The following is a 24147-nucleotide window of genomic DNA, read 5'->3' on the forward strand; positions in this document are numbered from 1 at the left end:
AGGTTTGCACTTAAGTGTTTACTTAAACATCATGGGACATGATCATGGGTTCCGAAGCACCTTAAAATAAACAGATTTCCAGAAATTTCAACTCAACTCAACTGTTTTGACAACTTTTCCTTTGCCCCATTAGCCTTCTTAGATTTAATGCATTACCGATATTGATGATGTATGGCAACGTATAAGGTAAAAACTTCAACTGAAGAAAAAAAAAATCACTTGGTTTCAATAAAAATTGTAATCCTTCTTTTAATCGTCTATGGGAGTTTTTGCTCATCAATTTTGAAGAATGAAATTCTCCCGCAGTATGACGTCACAATAAAGATAATCCGAAATTATTCAATGTCGCATAAATCAATAAAACGAAAAAATTATTATGGAAGAGTAGGCTTCATTGTGATTGCGTCTTCCTAAAAGAGTTTATTTTCCAATCGAATGGACTACAACATTTAAGGTTAGACAAATTTAGACAAATTATGGAATATCTATCTATGAAAGTATTTTGGATACAATTATTAGACAATACGGACTAAATAGTTCTTTTGACCTCCAAGGTTAAAAACTTCGGCAAGGGACAGAACTCGTGATTTTGAAACGTTTTACAGTGTAGGGCAGTCAAGATCATTTTCAGAGAGGATGAAACCGACCCCTGCTTCTCACCCAAGACTTCTGCCAGCTTCAAAAGCATTAACTCATTGTGCTCTAGAGGTAACATTTTTGGAGTTCCAAGCCAAATATTTGTCCAAACCCAAGAAAGAATGCCACTGGCATTGTCAGAATCCCATTTCACACATTAGACATTTGAAATAAAAAAAATTGTCAAATTGCTCACAGGTATAAGTGTATAAGATAACCTTTGGTGAAATATTTGAGATTGTGCCTGTCGATTGTTTTGTATTATAGAATTTGATAATGCATTTCATATGCTTCACCACAGGCTATTCTGTCCATAAGTGCCTGTGATTTGGCTTATAGATGTGATTGAATTTTCAGTTTTTACGCACAGGAATGTTGATGATATGTTGATGATGTCAAATACTAAATCATTCAATATTTCCTTTTATGTAAATACTTTTTATTTACTAAAACTCTTTTCCAAATTTGAGCACTGTTGTTTTGATAATCTGATGTAGGCCTCACTGGGGTTTTGCTCAGATAAAACTATTTCTGATTATATCAATTTTGAAAATATTAAAAAAGAATCTAAAAAACATGTTGTTACTCAGAGTTTCATGCTCTACGATCTCAAGACCTCAGTTTCAAGCTATGCGATCATCAGACCTAGAGTTTCATGCTATGCAATCTTCAGTAAAAATATGAACTGTCCTGGTAGTGTTTTATGAAGTGATGGTAGGATTGCGTATGTATTTGGTGCTCTACAATTTTAGACTGGTACCATCAGTAAGTTTAGTCATAGCTTCCAGATTTAATTTGTATTTACATGCCTTATACTGTTGATGATAATTTTAACGATCTAATTAAATCCTGGTAATTTTTTTTACAGGCCAGTATTTATGGTAAATGTGTTATTAGTAAGCACCCAGGAATTCAGAAAAATAATTGTTTTAAAGAATTTGAAGCATTGAAAAATTGCATGAAAAAAGCTGTAAGTACTATTTTTGAAAAACTCCCATGATATAAGCCAGAACATGTATTTTTGACATTTATCTTCCTAATCTTTTTAATTAAAATATTTATAACACTTTTTATAATATCATATTCAGTTGTTTCAGTCTTTGAAGGCTTAATGGTATATCTGAGGTAAAGAACAGTATGATCAAAACAAATTATTTATTTTATGTATCAACATTAAATTTAAACGGAAATGAAACATTTTCTTTCAGAGTAAAGGGAAATAATTTAAACTTCTACATTTAATTATGGCGTCTGGGAGTAATAAATATTGTACAGAATGTGGTTTACAAACATTGATTGAAGAGAATGGCCAAGCAGTCTGTGCTGAATGTGGTGCCATCACTGATACAGTACAACTTGTGGCAGGAGGAACAGAACATTTTAATTTTGTTGTGACTGAACAAGTGATGTCTAGAAAGGAGAAATACGCCAAAGAATCTGAATCTTTACACCAAGGTAGAATGAAAACAGGAGAACTTTGCGACAAGTTGCATCTAGATTGTGGAATGAAAGAGGCAGCTACTCAAAAGTATGTCCAGCTGTTCAAACATAATGACTTTCGTACGATTCTCAAAGTGTTTAAAATGGCATTAGTGTCTGTATGTGTATATATCGAGGCAAGACAGAATAACATCCCAATTTTAATGTATGATGTTACATCAATTCTTGGATTCGAAGAGAAAAAGAAATTTCAGAAGGTACTTCATAAAGCTAAAGCCATTCTTGGTCTTGAAGTTCAAAGCCTTTCTTACGTGGAATCTGTTTTTGCATTGCTGAGAAAGACGAGTTTTCCTGAAGAACTGTTTAAACAAGTTGTGGATATGTGCAAGGTTCTAGATCAATACTGGATAAAACGAAGTATAGGTCTAACTAATACTATATACCCCAGTGCCTATTTTGTTTGGCTGGGTTCTTCCAAGTGTCCAGACAAGGGTCTAAAATATTCCCAATTTTGTTTAAACTTTAAATTATCACGATCTCAAGTGGGAGATAAATGTTCAAAAGAATCTAAAACATTTTTGATTAAATTGGCTAAAGAGATACCATGGATAGGTGACATTAAAAAACTGAATCGGAAAACTGTATTTTATTATTTATCAGATATCATAAGATATCAAGCCACATTAATGAATAAATCAAGGGTCGTTTCTAAAAGGGTTCCTCCGAGCAAGCGTAAAACATTTGAAGAATCCCCAGATGAAATTGAAAAGAAAGACCTACAGATTCGCAATGAAAATCCAAACCTGCATGATATTGAATTAGATGAAGAGGAATTTCATGAAGAAATGTATGATTTTTTTAAAACGCCCGAGGAAATTGATAGTTTAACGAAGTTAAAATCATTAGTCTCTGATGAAGATCTCACAGTGTGTGAATTAAAACGGAAAAAAGTTTCAACCTAACCTAAATTTTCAATATTGTCTTAGATTTGGCTATAAGGTTTGGTTGACCTTTCATTATTATGAAAACTATGTTGGTTATTTTTGTGTCAATTTTTTTGATATTTATATTTTGTTATTATAATATCACATATTATATATAAACTATATCACAGCAAAGCTTTATTGAATAGCGTATGAAGACAAACAGCAATAAGAATAACTTTATTCTAGAAAATTTTCAGAAAATTTAAAGAACCATAAATTAAATATACATTGTTCAGTACACTACATGTTTGTTTCATCATGTGATCCTTTACAATGCTAACCTTTGTGATAGACAATATATATGTGAGCTTCCGCTCCACTGACAAACACTATTTCATAATGTCTTCAGGTACTCCTTTCAGATAATCATTCCAAGCCCAAACAGATTCAAAGACAAAGTCCAAAATGAATTTCAATCCATGTTCATCTCATCTGGAAGGCAGATTTGGATCTCAAAGTGGTTGATGTTACGGTTGATGACAATACAGAATCTTTACCAGTTACTGGTTGTCGTTTTAATATAACTTCTGATAGTAAATCACTTATCATTTTCTCTATTCCTTCTCCAGTAGCTGCTGAGGTTTCATAATATCTGTAATAACATATTATGTTCATCTCAGTTCATGGTTCTGCATATGATGGTTGTTAATATTAGCTGAACCTAATTCAATTGTTTTTTGACAAAACTTGTCTTTAATCATTATTGATCTCAAAATTATTTTTGTCAAGGATGGGGTATATTGGTAAGTTGAAATAGTTAAGAAATTCTTCTTTAAAAGATTAAAGGCATGAAATTTCCTGCTGTGTAGACATGAAGCCTCATGGGCAACTACTCGTTATAGTTTTTTCAAGGTACAGTACAAATAATAGTTCACCTACTTGAGTTTATGTTGAGATGCCCATTTTTTACCTTCTCCTGTAGAAATAACTCGATTATGTTTAGGACAATCAGTCTGAAAGTGAAAGTAAATTGTGCAGTAGCTGATGCAATTTCGTGAAGATAATGTTCAGACACTTTTGAAAGTAATAGGATTGCATTTGTCAATATTGAATGGATGACTGTTATAGGTAACTGATATCAAAAATTTCTATAACTCCATCAGTTGGACATAGTAAAACTATTGTTTTATATATACTGACCTTATGAGCTACAAGAAAGACATCAGGATGACTATTACAATAAGAGGACAGTTCTCTCAGCCATAGTTCTAGACTATCAAATGACATCTGATTAGTTACATCGTACATGAGAAATACAGCATCTGTAGTCCCATATAGCTCATTTCTAACATCTAAATATTCGGTATTCCCTGATAAATCCCATAGATGAACCCGCACTGTAATTGATACAAAATATACAATAATAATACCTGTATATACAGTTGCATAAAAGAATTAAACCAAATGTCTAAAATAAACTTGAGTTAGTAAACTAATGTTTTATTGTCTGCTGTATCTCACAATACTGTGGCAGAATGTACCCCATACTTTTTGATGATGTATTCTTTTAGGGTTTTTCTTGTAAATTAGTTATAGTATTTTGTTATATATCCTCATTTAATAATTGATAATAATTGACATCATTAAATTCAAGAAAAGATTTATTTATCAACAGAAAATACAAGAGCAATAAAACAGACTTAGTAAGCTAACAATATTAGGTGGAAGGTGTTAGGACAATATCGGTAACAACCAGAAAACACGAAAAAATACGACTGACTACACTGTTGCATAAAGTACATTTTTAGAAAAATTAACCTTAATTTTGTTATCACCATGTAAAGAGTTCTATAGTCTACCTTCTAAATCAGCAACCTTATGTATTTTAAAACCATAATCTACACCTACTGTTGGTTGATAGCCGGGTATAAACTATAAATAGATTAATACATGTATACACTTTACTTCCATGTAAAATATAAAACACCTCTAATACACAGTTCTTTAAATAAGATCTTCAAAAAAACTCAGTGCTTACAATTCTAATAACAAATTAATTAGAAAAATTTGATTGGCTATAATTGCACATAATGAGATAAATTCTGCCATCTTTTATATTTTTATAATTATCATGGCTGCTTTAATTCAACAACTTGTCAGTAAAAATTACAGAATTTTGATTACTTTGAATTGTATAGAACTCCCTATTTTTCCCTTTTTTTGGTCAACAAACTTTTGGTAAAGTAAGAAGAATGAAAATATTAGTTACCTTGCTTTCACAGAAATGTTTAATAAGAGATGTTTTTCCACTACCAGCATTACCTATAGCAACTAGCTGAAACAGAGCATGGAACATTTATCAGAACAAAGAAATTCAAAATGTTCTAATCATAAGTTGTCTATTGTGAAATCATTTTTTGGGAATTAAAGCACAAAATCTTAATTTTCTTGAAGTTTCATCCACCAAAAGACAACTTAAGAATCTGGCAATTATTTAGAGTTTTCCTGTTGATATTTCAATAGGTACAAAACAAATGTCAAAATGTTTTCTGTGAATATTAATAACTTTAATAATAACTTTATTTGGCAACCCATTTAGACAGAAGTCTAATTTTCAGTAGGTCCCACTAAACTACAAATTATATACAAGATTACAGAAAGAATAAAAATACAGAAAATAACATAAAACATATAAACATTTACAATGTAACATGGATGAGGAAAGAAATATGAAAATGTAACCACTATGTTTCCCCACGAAACTGCGAATTGTATACTAAGTATATAATAAAAATACAGAAAATTTCATAAAACATATATACATTTACAATGTAACTGGGATGTGGTGAAAAATATAAAAATGTAAACACTGTGTTTCTTATTTGATATATATGATGGTATAAGTTTTTTAAGTAAAATGAAATGGTGAGAAAAACAAAAGAACTAAATGCTATGGAATCAATAATATTAATCAGTATTGTCAGTAAGAACAAACTTCTTCAGTTCTTGTTTAAATGTATATAAAGAAGGATTATGTTTTACAGTTTGTGGTAATGAATTCCAAAGTAAAGAAGATGTATATTGAAATGTTCTCATCATAGCAGTTTTATTACATTTCGGTATGTCTAAAGTTCGGAGTGTTTCTGATCTCAGTGTCATACTGGTTTCCGTTAATTTTGATCTTTCCGTAAATTTATTGTATAAATATTCAGGGTGTCCAGTTTGAAATATTTTGAATGTCATTATACCATGATTATATCTAATACGTTGATACAGTGTCAACCAATTTAAAATTTTGAATCATGTTTTTCATCTAATATACTCCTTGCAGCGCGTTTTTGAAATTTTTATAAAACGTCTAATTTACTCTTATTGGAATTACCCCAAACTGTAGAACAATAATCAAAAAATGGTAAAATATAACTATTATAAAACATTTTACGTAAGCTTAATGGAATGCATTTTTTAATTTGACTGAGAAGGAACTTTAAAACTTATAATTTTTGACAGTTTTTTAATTTGGAAATCCCATTCAAGATGGTGGTCAATAGTAAGGCCTAATATTGTGGTTGGGCAATTATTATATATCACTTGCGCCTCTTCTTAGTAAAAGACAAAGATAGTAATAGTAGACCAACCAAATATAAAACATGTTCAATTGTTAGACTAACCCCTGGCTTCTTCAATTAAACACCTACCTTTACCCATAATAAGGAATTCACAGCCTTATTTATATCATTAGTAAGGTGCCCAGGTTTTCTATCCATTTTATCTATCTAAAAAGACTATTCCTGTATTGGTAAGTGCTTCATTGCTATCATTGACCTGTACATCTTGTATTAGCTTCCATAGTGATTATAAACAAACTATTGAACTCTGGGATAAGGGGAAAACCCGATAATCTATTACGTTATAAAACTGAAAACCCAGTTTGACCTAATTTTGTGAAATTTGGGTCATTCAGACCTGATGTAAATTAAACCGTGTAACATATTTCAAGCAGTTTGGTCCGTGTGCTTACTAAAATAAAAGTTCCAATTTGAGATAATTCTAAGATAAAATATCGGGAAGGGTGGGAAAATCGCCAGATTTTTCCTGACCACACTTTATGATAACACGTCACATTACGCTATTTTTAGTATCAATATCAATGCGCATGTGTAAAAGAGAGGATATCCTCAGTTAAGGAACTTCCTCAAACAGAACATGTTAAGAATGAGGTTGGACTTCAGCTGAACGAATTTCACTAATATTATCCAACATCTTGATGATGGCAAATCTTGTGACAACGTATATTTTGTGGTTGGTTGGAGGCTGGTTTGGGTTGCACCATTTTTATTTAGGAAGAGATCGTCATGGATTTGTTTGGTTCTGCACTTGTGGAGGGTTTTTTGGGTTGGGATGGTTGAGAGATTTGTGGAGGATCCCAGACTATGTAGATGAATGTAATGGCACAGAGGATTCCAAAATAAACTTTGCGACCAAAGTCAACAGGTATCCTTGCCCACCATTTTCTGTGGTGCGGTTCGCTGGAGAGATCATGATGGGTAACTTATTTGGGTATTTATCTTTGGGTATGTTAACTAAAGAATTTGCAGAAACAGCTCTTGGTAATCTGGTAGCGACTTATGTCCCTCCATTTTTTGTAGCTATAGGTAAGTTCAATGAGTTTATTTCTTCTTTGCTATCATCCATCATCTTTTTTTTGTTGATTTCTTTAACATGTCATTTCAGACATGGGAGTTTCAGTAGACAATGTATTTATAAAGTGTAGGAAATACCATATTATAGTGTAAGCTTATAAATTTTAGGTGGTAGGCCTACCAGTAGTTGGTGTTTATAAATATTAGAGTGTACCAGGAGGTAGTATATTAAACAGATAGTGTGTAAAGATAATTGCCTGAGCAAAGTGAAATGTATTTTGAATATTTCCCATTATTTTTATGAGAATTGGAATAGCAGACTTGTTGATTAAAATATAAGCATGAGCACACATTATGTCTTCAAAATTTGTTTCTACAGAGGACAATTTTCAGGCAAAATTTGTGACTTAAGGTTAGATGGTACCAGAAGTTAGTGTATAAAGATTTGGGACTAACATGAGATAGGGTATTAAGGTTAAATAGTACCAGAAGTTAGTGTATAAAGATTTGGGAATAACATGAGATAGTGTATTAAGGTTAAGTGGTACCAGGAGTTAGTGTATAAAGATTTGGGACTAACAGGAGATAGGGTATTAAGGTTAGATGGTACCAGGAGTTTGTGTATAAAGATTTGGGACTAACAGGAGATAGGGTATTAAGGTTAGATGGTACCAGAAGTTCGTGTATAAAGATTTGGGAATAACAGGAGATAGGGTATTAAGATTAGGTGGTACCAGGAGTTTGTGTATAAAGATTTGGGACTAACAGGAGATAGGGTATTAAGGTTAGGTGGTACCAGAAGTTTGTGTATAAAGATTTAGGACTAACAAGAGATAGGGTATTAAGGTTAGGTGGTACCAGAAGTTAGTGTATAAAGATTTGGGAAAAACAAGAGATAGGGTATTAAGGTTAGGTGGTACCAGGAGTTAGTGTATAAAGATTTGGGACTAAGAGGAGTTAGTGTATAAAGATTTGGGACTAACAGGAGATAGGGTATTAAGGTTAGGTGGCACCAGGAGTTAGTGTATAAAGATTTGGGAATAACAGGAGATAGGGTATTTAGATGGTACCAGGAGATAGGGTATTTAGGTTAGATGGTACCAGGAGTTAGTGTAAAAAGGAAATTCCAAGAGATGAGGTTAAAGGTAAGGGATTACCTGGAGATAGTTTAACATTGACACACGTGAGCTCTAAAGTTGCAGGTGCACTCTGATTATACATTGTGTAGAAGGCATGGTAAAAATATAATCAGAACTTTTAATTAATCTAACTATAGATAAGAACAGCGAACAAAAAACAATTAAAAAGTGAAAAAACCCAATTTGATTAAAATTTGATAAGACAATAATATATCTGATAAAGTGCTATATAATATAGATATAAATAATAAAAAGTTTTTATGCATGGTTAACCATTATTTATGACTAGGTAGAATACATCATTTATTCAGAAATGGTAACAGCTTTTCAATTGTTCATTATTGATTTATTCTTTTTATTTTGGGGGTGAATTCGGTTTTATTAGGTCTATAAGCTTATTCTCTTTTATCATCCATTATTATTGTTGTTGTCATTGATAGTCTGTTGGCTTATCTCATAAATTTACAAAAGATGTGTTTTATTTCATTCGTGGCTGATTAATTCAGCTTTCATTTTTTAACTCAGTATTATAAAATACACCTTGTAATGTTGCCTGTGTCATTGCAAGTACTTTCAGACCACTGTCATTAAAGTATTGATACGTGAAACGTGTATCATAGCATCATGCATCACTCGACTTAAATGGCATTTTTTTTTTCATCATCAATTCAAAAGGGTACTATAATTCCTCAATAAAACAAAGAAAGCTATATTTCTATTACAGGAGTATATATAGTTGGTAATATTGGTAGAGAACAAGTGTCATTTAAATGGTGTTTAATAGGTTCTTACTGTGGTTTACTATGGACTATTAAAGATATAGAAAACGTTGCTGTATTACCCACATGTTGTACATTTGTTCTACGTTGGAAAGGTGTAAAATGGAGGCTGTATAAAGAGAAAAAGCAGAGTATATGTTGGAGAATACCTAAAATCACATTCTTTATTTTATTATATTTATCATTGTTATGCAGTACCATATACTTTAATGCTTATATCACCACTAAGGATGAGGAAAAGGTAAGAATATTTTAGGTATTAAGATGTATTCTGAAATATTCAGATTGTTTATAAAAAATTAAAACAATATGAAGCTTATATGAAACAGGACTTACTTTCTCTATCATCATCAATGAAAAACCACAATTATCCTCACAATATTATTAAACAAACTTTTAATTTCATTCAGATAATAGCATCATGTTTTTCAGGTCTATCTTCGTGATGCAGTCAACAACTTCTTTAAATCACCAGCTTGGGAAGAAACCAAGGATTCTTTTACACGACTATATAATTATTATAAAGTTAATGGATGGGGTAAGCTATGGGAAGAGGTCATAGAGGCATTTGATCCTAAAGGAGAAAACAATGCTTATAAGGTGAGGTTTTATTTTTGGAAGATATGGTTTGAACTGTCATAAAATGATTAAAATGGTTAAGATAATCTGGGAAAGAGTGCCTAAAGGTTTGGCTGTGAATCTCAAAAAACACATACTGTGATACTGCTACTCTCTCTATTGACCATCTTCACATTGTCAAGCTATTACAAACTGTGTCTTATACTTTGATTGTAATAGCTTTTCAAATAACTTTCATTGTATCATGGATGTATGCAGCATTTGGTTGGATTATACTTCAGCAACTACGGCCAATCAGAGACAATGTCTGTACATGATAATCTATAATGTTTACAGTCTGTCTGTAAATGAATGGCTATATTCGCTGGTGTACAATCCAAAAAAATAGCTGCATTCCTCGAGTCATTTTGCAGATGTCTGTTATTGTGTTTGATGAAATCACTAATCACGTACGTCCATTCCGATTAGTGATAACATCAAACATTAAGTTTTAATGGAATTGCTGGAAATGCAGACATCTGATTAAATTGGAATGGTGCAAATGAATGCTATACGTGTCCCCGATGAACATAAAAAACATAGAAAACCTCTTTACATCCCCTTTAAAAAAGGCACATACTCCCCAATTTAAGAACTAAAATTTGGTTCTTCAGGTGCTTGGATTGTCAGCAAGTTCTAGTCAAGAGCAGATAACTGCCCAGTACAGAAAACTGGTGCGCAAATGGCATCCTGATAAACATAAAGATCCAGAGGAAAAAGAAGAAGCACAGAAAAAATTCATTGAAATTCAAGAAGCGTATGATATCTTATCTAGTATTAAAACTGTACGTGCCATGAGAAATAAAAAATCAGCCAAGAACCCAACTTGATAACTAGCTGAATTTAGTAATATATATTATCTTTTGGCTTTTATATTTTTACCAATTTACAATTTATCTATACAACCCAAGAAGTAGGACCACTGACAATGTCATTCCTATTTTTAAATCGAAATATTTTTAAATCTAGTAAATATCAAAATACATTTCTATTTTTAAGATAATTTACCTATTTTTATAAAAAGGAGATGTTACTACATTACTGTCTCATCCATCTGATAATCAATTGACTCAAAATCTAATCAAAATATTTATTCAGGACTAGTAATATGTATTTGAAACCATTTGATATACAAACTATTAAAAATCATTCATACTATTTATTAAATTAGGGGAACTATCATTAGAACAATAAATCACCATATTATAGAAATCCAAATTCAAATAATAAGTTGAATTGTCCGATAATGATTACAAACCAATGGAAATTATAAATACCTGTAGGATTTGCTAAAATAAAGCTTATGACTTTGTGTCCAGTAATTTGAAATATATCATTTTATTTGTTATTATATATAGAAGATTGTATTTTATTTACTATTACCTAATTCAACAGTTAAATTTTTTTTTCTCTCTCTAGGTTAAGGAAATTATTAAGATTTTTAAGATAATTCATATTTTGAGATTATTTTTTAATATCCCTATAGACTTATAAAAGATATATGAGAAAAATTAATTTCTACACATCATTGAAGATGCTAATTAGAATCTTTTACTGATCTCTTCAATTGCATGACATTTACACACTTTGCTATAATTTTTTTTAATTGACATCATTGAGTTCGTATTCAACTACTGGTCTGCTATTTATATTACCAACTATACCATATCAAAAGCATATCATCACACGCAAAATTATTTGAAGGGTGCTTTAATTTTCAAGATCATTTCCTGCCATAAACCATCTTCACATTCCCACTAATAATTTTGTATATACTTATAGTCTGTGTTGTGCAATGGTCTCTTTGAATTCTCAAAATAATTTATTTCCCCTTGATAAGCTTTGAAAAATAAGATTGCCCAATTAATGACAAATTCTATTAAGAATGTTCCGGTCATTTACAATCTCACGGCAACCGTATACATGGATTTGTTAGGCTTGCAGACACATACACTGTATAATGCAGCTTCTAGTGGTGTCATGCACTCATTTTATATTGTCTGTCGCCAATTGCCATCCTTAGCTTTTACACAGTTGATTTTGAGTTTGCAGACACATCTAAGCAGACTGTTGAATTTGTTAAGGATTTGCAAAGGTCCATTTTTATTAAATGTGTGTTAAAAGTTTGTGTACACCCTTGAGGCTGTTAAATCGCTTTCATGAATGAATTTTAATGATTGATATAAAATGTTGATGTAATTTATATAATAATTAGACTGCTGATTTATTATATCTATGCAAATTGAAAAAACCTGTGTCATTATATTATATATTATATTTAAATATACAACTGTTATCAATGAATCAATATGTTTATTAAAGAATATTCATCTAGTGTTATTGTCTCTTAAATATATGCATAACATTCCACCGTAAAATAAACAAATAAAATTAGGCATCCGGGATTTTGCCTCAGATCTGATCATTCTATGCAGATATCTTGCCAGGCAAGTAAATATATGCCCATTGGCAGCTTTGATTTTGAATAAAATATAACGCAGTACAGTAACAATTACCATTATGAAATATTCAACATCAGTCATACACTTTTAGGGGCAAAATATTACTAAGTTTCGTCAAAATCAAAAATCGTGACTTTCAGTGTTAATCAGCCAAAGATTGAAAGCGTTTTCAAGAACAAGGTCTATAACTCCTGTAGCATGGTTGAATCATTTTTTCAGTTTTAAAACAAATGTGCCTTGTTCCATCAAAATCATCCACATTATTGAGGAAAAATGAACATTTAATAACAAATGATTTGTTTAATAATTATTATAGCAGCAGCAACATACAGACTTGCCTGATAGATGGCAGAAATTAAATAACATTATACAAATATAACTTCTTGATACATATACATTATATACAAACATAACATAGTTACTGTCCACAATCTTCCCACAGCTTAAAATACAAAGAACATAAGAGAAGTCAGCTTGTCAGACAAAAAATACACATTAACAGTAGCTTTGTTTTAATAGTATCAATTAAATACCACTGGCAGCATTGATTTTAAATTGAAAAATATTTGGCAGTACAGTATCAATCACCAGTGTGAAAAATCCATACTTCATGTGGGCATATAAAAGGTTTTGAAGGGCAATATCTTGATTCAAGGGCAAGATTCTAAGTGGCTTAGTTTTGAGATAATTTATAATAATAATAATATTTATTGGTATAAGTTTATAGAGAATCATACTGGAATGTTTCTATCATAAAAATCAAAATTGTTTGAAAGTGAAATGCTTAATATCATAGGGTGTTTCCATCTAATTTAAATGTGAATCTAATTTAAATGTGAATATAGATATTTCATTTTCAGGATAAGCCCCAATCTGAGAAAGTGAGCTGTGTGTATTTTCTGACAAACTTGCCCCTTCCCTTAGTTTTCTTTGTATCAATTATAGACATAGAAATACAAAATTCAGAAACATGAATACAAATATAGCGCAAAAATATACAATCCTTTTTACAATAGCACTAAGGTTTTAGACAGGCTGCAAAACACACATCACATAGTGCAATAAATAAAATTGATTTCAGATACAGATGCGTTGGAAAGATGAGTTATGGAAAATGCATAACAGTTCACACAATACAAAGAAACTTTTATTCAATGACAGACAGAGCTGTGCATCAAGTTCCACATTCATGATCAAGTCAATATTAATAAAGAAAAATAACCCTATAAAGCACATGTATGATGCAGCCCTGATGGGAATTAAGATGAAAGCACTATAGACAAACAATTAGAAATAAGTTCTATTCATTTTATAAGCTCTGCAATTGTATTGACCACGATTTTACATTTGTCTTGAGCACAATTTTAACAGTGAAAATAATTTATTATAGTAGATAAACAAGTAAAGCAATATACAATTCTTGTTTAAAACTAACCAATCCCCCTTTTTCCATCACTCAAGCGGCTTGAGTGAGGCCCATACATTTTGATGAATTTGTAGTTGAGGTGCAGTCAAATTCATATTCTAAAAAGCAACACAGATAGCTAAACTAACAGCTAGTATGTGAAACATTAAGACAACCTTATTTCCTTAACATCTTCAGAACTCAATTTGTCTTTATCACAATAATATACAACCTCACCACTATATATAGACAATAACAAAAGGTTTAATTGCATCGCTTTCAAATATCATCTCAAAAACTACACCAAGTAAATACTAAAAAGGTTTTTTGTTTGCATGACATTTTTAAGGTTTCTTATCAATTTCTCAGGTTTTTCTATTTCATTTCTAAGTTATCATTTTCACAATCACGGATTTGAATATTTTCTTCAGCTGACATCATTAACTGCAGTGTGCACTGCAGATTTCTTTTTTTTCAACTGTCCTGAATTATATTACATTAATGATATTATAATTATGACATGGAGTGCTCAAGGCAGTATTTTTCAGAACAACTATGAAACTGGACATTTTCTTCTTTAGTTGTCTGAGAAAAGTCTGTAACAGATTACGTGTCAAGCAAAGCACAAAATGTTAATTTGCTTCCACCACATATGTATTTCAAAAAAATAAATTATCACAAAAATCCTCCAATTAGCAATCAATCACACAAGATTTTAAAATTCAAACCCATCAACTTAATTAAGTATCAATCACAATCTGAAAATAAATGACAAAATGACAAATACATGTGTAATAATCAATATTTGTAAAATAAAATTCTTGCCATCTTATTTACCACACTTTTGTGTGAACTAGTGCAATGTCTTTAAAAAGTTATTTGTAAACTATTCTAGTCTAGTTCATTTGAATACCAACACAATACTGCAATTATTCAATAAAAAATAAACATTAAAATCTACCTGTTTATTACAAATATAACATTATAATAAGTGAGTGATTATTCATCACTCTACACCATGAGCAAATATCATCACCAGTCCCGGCTCCATTATCAGATCATCAGGCATATGTTGGTTTTCACAAGCCATGATAGCAACTGCTTGTTTCCCTGTGAATAAATTTAACCAATTGCACAAAAGATTTTCGTCATATAGAATAGGAGAATTTATAGTTATGTGGCTTCACTATGCCAGACTGAACATAAATAGGAAAACTAAAAGTTATGCAAAGGATAAAAAGTGAGGAAATTGTTTAATAATTTACTGGTACATATTTTATAATTAATATGACTTTGTATCATATCAATTTGAAAAATACCTGGTATTCTTTTTGTGACATAATTTTCATACTGTCGTCTGTTTAACTGTCTAGTTTCCAGAGTACTCAAACCAGTTGGCCAACGACGTTCATGAGCATTCTCCATTAATTCATTGACTATATGAGCAGGTGAACCACTGTCTAGTAGTGCTCGCTTTATCACAGCTTGCAAGACAGCATCAGGTGTTGATATCATACCACCCCATCTTGTTACCCTCGCTGTTTGTAGATTGGACACCCACCTAAATAAATCAAGTTTTTATATTACCAAATTATCAAATCATTATAGCAAGAATTCCAGCTTTATTCCAATTTGACCAACTAATGTACACAAAACAAATTTTTCAGTTTCACATACATTTATGGCTTGATATATCAAGAAAATCATATTACCTTAATACATCTTCATTTTCAATAGTAGTCTGTATTTCTCGTATTCTGGGGTTTGATATTCTTACTGAACGTAAATACTCCTACAAGAAAAAAGATAAAATATTAAATTCAAATCTAGTATTACAATTGGATGATAATTAACGAAAACCAAACCTTCATCACAAATAACAACAAACAAATTTAAGAAGTAATAGAGAAGAAAATATGTAGTTTTATTGAACACTAATGACAATGTTTATCATATGGATATAGAGAAAAGGATACTAGATAAAAGGATCTAGTCTGGAACCACCAACGGCAGGTAGGTGATATCTGAAAGTTCATACCTTGAGTAGCTGAATATCCCTTTTCTGTTCACTTAGCTGTAATTTCTGTTCAGCCATCTCACTGCTCATATCTTGTATTTTATGTTGCATGGTTGTCATATTACTCCTTAGTTCCCGTACACAATTATGGTCCTAAAAAAGGAAATAAAAGGAAATTTTCATCTTTGTATAGTGGTATTTCATGGTATCTATTTCAGGTAATAAAGGTAACAATTTTCTCAAACATATCAGATATCAATTATCATTTTGTCACTACATGTACAGAGATGTAACCTATTTTCGTGGATATAAGGATTCAACACCGAATTTTGTCAAAATTAAAAAAAACAAAAAAAAAATGTTATGTCTTAGAAGTTTCCTCAGATATTCTACAAAATAATTAAAGTAGGTTTATTTTGATTTTCTTTATGAATCCTTCACTTTGACCCATATTTCATGAGCAACCAACTCGGCCACGGCGGCAGAATGTGTCACCTATTTTCGTGTACAATGTTTGAACTATAAATAAGTCGAGAAAAACACGTTGTATGGATACCGGGTGGTATAATTAACTTCTCTTAGTATTTATCTTTAATATCAATTCATTATAACTAGTGACAATTCCTTCAAAGAACCACGATTTAAAAAAAAGATAGCTTGCCAGGCAAGGTAACATACGCCCACTGGCAGCTGTCAGAAATGATTAAACAGTCTTTAGTGACTACAGAGTTGCACAATATAGCTAATAGAGTGAAACGTCAAGTCAGACACGATATTTCGGTTAAATATTATCCGATCATCGCGAAAATCAATAGGGATCATCTTCATAATGACATTGACACACAAAATAAAAATCAAAAGAATCTGTAAAAAATTGTAGCCTGTAGAGTGAGCACGAGTTGCACAATATAGCTAATAGAGTAAAACGTCAAGTCAGACACGATATTTCGGTGAAAAATTATCCGATCATCACGAAAATCAATAGGGATCATCTTCATAATGACATTGACACACAAAATAAAAATCAAAAGAATCTGTAAAAAATTGTAGCCTGTAGAGTGAGCACGAGTTGCACAATATAGCTAATAGAGTAAAACGTCAGGTCAGACACGATATTTCGGTGAAAAATTATCCGATCATCATGAAAATCGATAGATCATCATGAAAATCAATAGGGATCATCTTCATAATGACATTGACACACAAAATAAAAATCTAAAGAATCTGTAAAAAATTGTAGCCTGTAGAGTGAGCACGAGTTGCACAATATAGCTAATAGAGAAAAATGTCAAGTCAGACACGATATTTCGGTAAAAAATTATCCGATCATCACGAAAATCAATAGGGATCATCTTCATAATGACATTGACACACAAAATAAAAATCAAAAGAATCTGTAAAAAATTGTAGCCTGTAGAGTGAGCACGAGTTGCACAATATAGCTAATAGAGTAGAACGTCAAGTCAGACACGATATTTCGGTGAAAAATTATCCGATCATCACGAAAATCAATAGGGATCATCTTCATAATGACATTGACACACAAAATAAAAATCAAAAGAATCTGTAAAAAATTGTAGCCTGTAGAGTGAGCACGACTTGCACAATATAGCTAATAGAGAAAAACGTCAAGTCAGACACGATATTTCGGTGAAAAATTATCCGATCATCACGAAAATCAATAGGGATCGTCTTCATAATGACATTGACACACAAAATAAAAATCAAAAGAATCTGTAAAAAATTGTAGCCTGTAGAGTGAGCACGAGTTGCACAATATAGCTAATAGAGTAGAACGTCAAGTCAGACACGATATTTCGGTGAAAAATTATCCGATCATCACGAAAATCAATAGGGATCATCTTCATAATGACATTGACACACAAAATAAAAATCAAAAGAATCTGTAAAAAATTGTAGCCTGTAGAGTGAGCACGAGTTGCACAATATAGCTAATAGAGTAGAACGTCAAGTCAGACACGATATTTCGGTGAAAAATTATCCGATCATCACGAAAATCAATAGGGATCATCTTCATAATGACATTGACACACAAAATAAAAATCAAAAGAATCTGTAAAAAATTGTAGCCTGTAGAGTGAGCACGACTTGCACAATATAGCTAATAGAGAAAAACGTCAAGTCAGACACGATATTTCGGTGAAAAATTATCCGATCATCACGAAAATCAATAGGGATCATCTTCATAACAACATTGACATACAAAATAAAAATCAAAAGAATCCATAAAGAACTGTAGGCTGTAGAGTGAGCACGAGCCAAATGTGAACGGACGGACGGACCAACGAGGTGATTACAATATACGCCCATCTTACGTGTGGGCGTATAAAAATCAAAAGAATCCATAAAGAACTGTAGCCTGTAGAGTGAGCACGAGCCAAATGTGAACGGACGGACGAACCGACGGGGTGATTACAATATACGCCCATCTTACGTGTGGGCGTATAAAAATAGTGACTGACAAAATAAGATACGTAGCGTGATTTATTGCTAAAAGTCACTGAAACAACATAAGAATATGGTCCACTTTGTGTTCCATAGAAATTTTCTGCTGACACGGAATCCGCTAGTTGATCACGTGACTTCATTCGTTGGACTACATTCTAGCAGTCGACACTTGGAATTCCGATTACCGCTTGGGATTATAAGGAAATTCGGCCGATAAAAAATGGTGACGTTTGGTAATAAGTGAAATCCGCCTTTTGTATTTGTCAAAGTATACATTAATACAGTTTACTTTGCTTGAAACTACTGGATTCATTCTACTAGCTGACATTGTAGAGATAACACATGTTTATCAAAACAAGCTAATGCGGAGGTTGCGCAAGGTCGCTCATGCAAATTATTTATCAGTTCCAGAAATCCAGGAATAATAGGTTTCCACGAAATTAGGTTACTTGACTGTAATTCATCAAAGAATGAATTTGTTTTGTTTTTAAATTTTAAAATATGAAAGCCATAATTGTTTGCTTAAATAGTTCCCTAAATAAATTACAAAATACCGTCTTAAATGATTATGTGTATAATAAAGTAAATCATCAGAATTACCTTCAATTCATCTTTAGGTATTGTTAAGCCACACCCACTTTCGCATGTGACAGGTTTTTTAGGATTATGTTCACACTCTTGAATATGTGTTTGAAGAGTATCAAGTTTGACAACAGTTGTACAACCATAATTGACGTTATCACATGCTATCATGAGGCGGGAGAGAAGATTGCGTAGAATTCTTGGTACTGGCTTTAATTGGTTTGGCATAATAGGACTCCGATCAACTGGACATGTTGGTTGTCTTGTCAGCCATTCATGTATGCACCCAGCACAGAAAGCATGTTCACACTGAGGAGCCTAAAAAGAGAATACAAACATTAACATTGTTTCTTATTTTAAAGAAAATATAAGTATTCATCGATAAAAGAATCATTTGTTTAGAGGTTTATGCCAGCTAACCATCCGAAGAACTATTAAAATATCAATAATCTTAGCTTTATTATAACCGAGTAGTAAGTTTAGATCAACTTTAGCAAATGATAAAATTCAACTTAAAACTATCTTCCTGAAAAGGAAGTACCAAAAATGCTACTTTCCTTTCAGAAAAATAACTTGTTGCAGCAATAAAAGACTAACATGGACGGCCAATGAGATCTGTAATAAGGTTATATACCCACCTGTAAAGGTTCCTCTAAAACACAAGAACAAATCGGACAGATAAGTTCTTCATCCACGTCGCCTTGAAAGCGATGCAAATCGTACCCCATACCACCTGAAAAGAGAAGAATTAACTTGTCTCTTAGTCTATTGGTCTCTTTGAAACAAATCAACTTATAGACACCATGACAGTTTGTCATAAGTCATAAGTTGGGTAGACCAAAACATCGTCTCTATTCCAGCCTCTGATAGCTATTTTGAAAGATGTCAGCTGGTGTAGAGACAGAAAAATAATAGGCCCTGATAAATGGGGACATTCCGCATCTCCACAGGTGCATGGGGTCTTAAACCTATTTAGATACCTGAAAGAAAGATGAAAGATGAATATTTTTGTAGTCCAGTCATACCATCATTTTCTCCCTACACCATTTATGTCATTAAATCAATAATTCAACATTATGTGAAGACAAAACCCATCTTTGGAGGTGTGGAAAATTCCCATTTAACAGGGTCTTTTCTTCTGACACTACTCCAGCTGACGACTGTCAAAATATCTGTAAGGAATAGAGGTTGATGTTTCAGACTAAAGTATCAAATATGTAATACCATACTGTTATTAGGTCTACTCAGTTAAGACAGAAATCCTGAGCATATTACCTTCTTCATCATCTTCCACGTCAGAATCACTCCTGACATTAATCACAATCATTTCAACTTGATATTCAAGTAATGATAGTATGATTTACATAAATCGTTCAAGAACTGTTTAAAATTATAACCAGTGTTAAAAGACACTGAATATATATAGACATGGCATAAATAGAAGTCCTCTTATCTCAATATTCATAAGATAAGGAACAAAATTGTCTTTTAAAAAAAAACTTGACTGGCATGCCTTGTGTCGTGATAAGTGATTGATAAGATAAGGAAAACAACCCTAGAGTGGATATTCTATCACATCTGTACACAGATATCTGCTCTAAAAATCTACCTCGAAAGGTACTTACAAGTTAAATGTTTCCCCAAGACGTTCGTTAATTACTGTTTCAGATAAATTTTGAAAACTAAACGCCAAAACTGGCATTTGTCGAATCTTTCTCCGACTTGGCTTCCGTCGATATGCGTCGAATCAAACTCTGATTATCCAGTGACAGAATTTTGGGGAAAAAAGCCAATTGCGACCTGTTAACCTCGTCTGAATACAACAGATAACTCTCATTATGCTTCCTCTTTCCAACCACATCGAAACAAAACATGATTTTTAGTTCCAAATATTGTTAATTTCTGATATTTTACGAATTTTATTATATAATACTTTTACAATTCAAGTTAGTCTGAGAATTTTCTTTTTATTTGAACATTTTGTCAGCTTTAATTTGTGGCGTTGATTAAAAACGACACGTTTTCTTTTTAAAGACAACAGTGTCTTAAAGTTAAACAAAGCAGCCAGGGTATTGTTACGGCAGAAGTAATTTGATTTAAATAGTCTACAGTTACAGCACATTTTCTGAGCATGAGCACGTTATCGTCGCCCTACAAATATTATGTTGTTTGGCACAGTAAAGATATGTCCCATACTCTAAAACTAAGCCTAACAAGACCCTAATTAAATAGTATTTAATGAAATGTATTTAACCTAGGATCCCCACGCCGGCGACGGCTGCGGCACTCAACCAGGAGAAGTGTTTTTCGGGGCATGCTTAAAAGTCCTTTCTGTAGCTTTTGTGTGAGTGTGACCTGAACCTGAAGTTCCTGGCTGCCGTAATTTATTTGTTCAACAGGATTTCTAACTTGACTGAAATATTTTGCCCATGTGTACTACTATACCTTGAGACTTGTTTGTATCTTAAGTAGCCTATATTGATTTGAGGCCTAATAACTATGTATATTCTTTATTTTACCGGAATTATTTATTTTTTGTAGAAATATGGCGGATGAAGAATTTGATGGAGATGGTTTTGATGATGGACCCGATGATCTGGATGATGATAATGAATCATTGGGAGAAATGGGTGAAGGTCAGGAGGGAGGAGAAAATATTGAAGTGTTGACTGGGGAGGCATCACAACGACCTCCAGGTCAAGTAGAACCTAGTAAACGTATTACTACGCGCTATATGACTAAATATGAACGTGCTCGAGTATTGGGAACTAGAGCGTTACAGATTGCTATGTGTGCTCCGGTCATGGTGGAGTTGGAAGGTGAAACAGATCCCCTACAAATTGCTATGAAAGAAATGAAAGCAAGGAAAATTCCGTTCATAATTAGACGTTATCTTCCAGATGGAAGTTTTGAGGATTGGGCTCTTGATGAATTGATCATTTATGGACATTGATTTTTGTAGTTTCATCTGTGAATAGGTCTAATTCTCATTCTAACATGTAGCATGAACTCAAATTAATCTTATAGTATTATTTCACAGGATGTACATTAATGTTAAAAAATATGCAGATATTAAGGAAGAAAACCTTGAATTGATGAGAATTTAAAGTAATATTGATTTCAAAGTCTCAGCCCCTGAAGGACTTTTATATATGGAGTTGTATTATTTAGCTTTGTACGGGGTATATTGTGTGCTGTACATCTGTAATGACCGTTTTGATAACTAGAAATTACATTTCAAGGAGAGTTTGTAATAACATTAATGGCTTGACTTTACACATTTTCTCAAGTTATCAATATCATTTTCATTGTTCATTTCAATATTTGGTGTTCTCCAGATATTATTAAATTTGATGTACTTCTTGAAAAATATTTATTGTTTCTCTTTACTTACATTATATTACTTACTTACAGAATAGATGCAGGATATTGGCAAAAAAAAAGGTCTCAAATATCTGCCATAGTATAGAAAATAGGTTAGGAAATATGGGGGATTTCTACAATTCGACTGAAAATGACAAATACTTAACTTAGCTGAATAACGCAATTTTGCTCAAAGCTAAAAAATATATTTGGAAAAAGCAGAAAAATAAGGCACAAACTGTCGTATCATCTAGTTTATTTTATCATTACTATTTTGCTAAATGGAATTCATCTACGATAAAGACAATGCCTACTCAGCTTATTTTAAACCCTGAATGTCAATCACAGCAGTCCAGTTGGCCCGAATCTATCGTGTCGTGGGATTTTGTCTGCATATCCATGTTTTGTTAGGTTGTGCTATGTTACCTCACGGTTTACGGTTCAGACCGAAGCAGAATTCAACGTACAGTAATGATACAGCCTGCAAAGGGACACACATCGGGTCGCACCGTAATTGAAGTGTAACAGCTATAGTTTACCGTAGGTTGCCATCAGAACCGTGGAAACGCTGAAAGGACCACTGCCAAGTTTTGTTACAGGCCATTACGTATTTTCACGTTTTGTAGCGTTTACCCAGCTTTAAGTCCAGATCACACTATCACGGATCACCTCGCAGGTTCCACTACGGATTAAATCTCACGGATGACCCCGAGGCTGGAATAGAGGTAGATGTTTCGGACGAGGGTCTAGGTCTGGTATTCAGTTAAACGACTTTCTCGTCATAATCCACAAAAAATACAAGCTTTAGTGCTTGATGGCGTCACTAACCTTTAGGGATAAACCACTAATTATGAATCTTAAGTAAAGTGTATTAATGTCTCTCAAGACAATCAGAGTTGGCAATTGGTCATAGGTTATTGTAAACACTTGCTTTGACCAAATTGCCAAGAATTGCGTTGATCATAGAAGAAATTTCTTTAAAAATTGGATCTTGCAAAATAGGATTGCTCAGTTTTTTTTTTGTATAGACCATATTTTATTCAATAAATGAAAGTTTCACGCTCCACTCCTGTGAGATTAGACTTCTCATGCGTGATTGATAACTTAGAATTGCATTTTCATACTTGCAAAGTTATATCTGGATTTATGGCAGCCTTGGGTGGATAATCAGAAATGCCTTAAGTAGACTACTTTAGTCTCGGAAACAGGAATTTTTTTTAGCTAATACCCTTATTTCCCCAAAGATTGTTTTTTTCCAATCGGCCCGATCTGTGCCAGATTATCCCCAATGATGTATTTTTTGATCGGCCCAATTGTCGTCTTGAATCACCTCAAATCGCCCCGACCACTGGATTATTGCTGAGGGGCGATCCTCGAGCGATCTTCTGCGTAGGTACACGACAAAGGCTCGCTTTTCAGTGGCCAAATGTAGGCGTAGGTTGACAAAGGGAGCCACAGGAAACCGAAATTTTCTAATGAGGCCATTTTCCAGGAGATGATTTGGTCCCGACAATACCGACCATTAGTCGATCGGCCGCATTTTTGCGCAAAAAAAAATCGGGAACCTCCGAGCACTCTCGAACCTTATACATTCTGGGACGGTCTGGAGCGATCGCCTCGGGTATCGAAAAAGGGACCGGCTACTGTTTTTACCATGTAGAGGGGATA

At 32.6% G+C, this 24147-nt stretch overlaps 5 protein-coding genes across 5 annotated transcripts; 3 read left to right on the forward strand and 2 right to left on the reverse strand.

Annotated features, from left to right (window-relative positions):
- Positions 1-1880: 1880 nt before the first annotated feature.
- Positions 1881-3038, forward strand: LOTGIDRAFT_165994 (hypothetical protein; the record flags this gene model as incomplete). Its single annotated transcript, XM_009063042.1, has 1 exon — positions 1881-3038. One exon carries the CDS (start codon positions 1881-1883, stop codon positions 3036-3038), a length of 1158 nt encoding a protein of 385 aa, XP_009061290.1.
- A 447-nt stretch (positions 3039-3485) lies between these two features.
- Positions 3486-5358, reverse strand: LOTGIDRAFT_126741 (hypothetical protein; the record flags this gene model as incomplete). The annotated part of the gene is made up of 5 exons (XM_009063043.1): positions 3486-3654; positions 3942-4015; positions 4158-4432; positions 4862-4934; positions 5272-5358. The coding sequence occupies 5 exons, from the start codon at positions 5356-5358 to the stop codon at positions 3486-3488; spliced, it is 678 nt and encodes a 225-aa protein (XP_009061291.1).
- A 1914-nt stretch (positions 5359-7272) lies between these two features.
- LOTGIDRAFT_179176 (hypothetical protein) lies at positions 7273-11011 on the forward strand (the record flags this gene model as incomplete). The annotated part of the gene is made up of 4 exons (XM_009063044.1): positions 7273-7576; positions 9509-9804; positions 9996-10163; positions 10796-11011. The coding sequence occupies 4 exons, from the start codon at positions 7273-7275 to the stop codon at positions 11009-11011; spliced, it is 984 nt and encodes a 327-aa protein (XP_009061292.1).
- Positions 11012-14477: 3466 nt separating this feature from the next.
- LOTGIDRAFT_219611 (hypothetical protein) lies at positions 14478-20858 on the reverse strand. The gene is made up of 8 exons (XM_009063045.1): positions 20742-20858; positions 19755-19849; positions 19135-19434; positions 16087-16218; positions 15761-15840; positions 15368-15609; positions 15010-15158; positions 14478-14806 (listed from the first exon to the last, which is right to left on the reverse strand). Exons 2-7 carry the CDS (start codon positions 19842-19844, stop codon positions 15055-15057), a joined length of 948 nt encoding a protein of 315 aa, XP_009061293.1. The 5' UTR covers positions 19845-19849; positions 20742-20858; the 3' UTR covers positions 14478-14806; positions 15010-15054.
- A 96-nt stretch (positions 20859-20954) lies between these two features.
- Positions 20955-22485, forward strand: LOTGIDRAFT_193840 (hypothetical protein). The gene is made up of 2 exons (XM_009063046.1): positions 20955-21062; positions 21658-22485. The coding sequence occupies exon 2, from the start codon at positions 21662-21664 to the stop codon at positions 22067-22069; it is 408 nt and encodes a 135-aa protein (XP_009061294.1). The 5' UTR covers positions 20955-21062; positions 21658-21661; the 3' UTR covers positions 22070-22485.
- Positions 22486-24147: the final 1662 nt, after the last annotated feature.

The sequence above is a fragment of the Lottia gigantea genome (genome assembly GCF_000327385.1).
Source record: "Lottia gigantea unplaced genomic scaffold LOTGIsca_55, whole genome shotgun sequence".
Classification (NCBI taxonomy): Eukaryota; Metazoa; Mollusca; class Gastropoda; family Lottiidae; genus Lottia; species Lottia gigantea.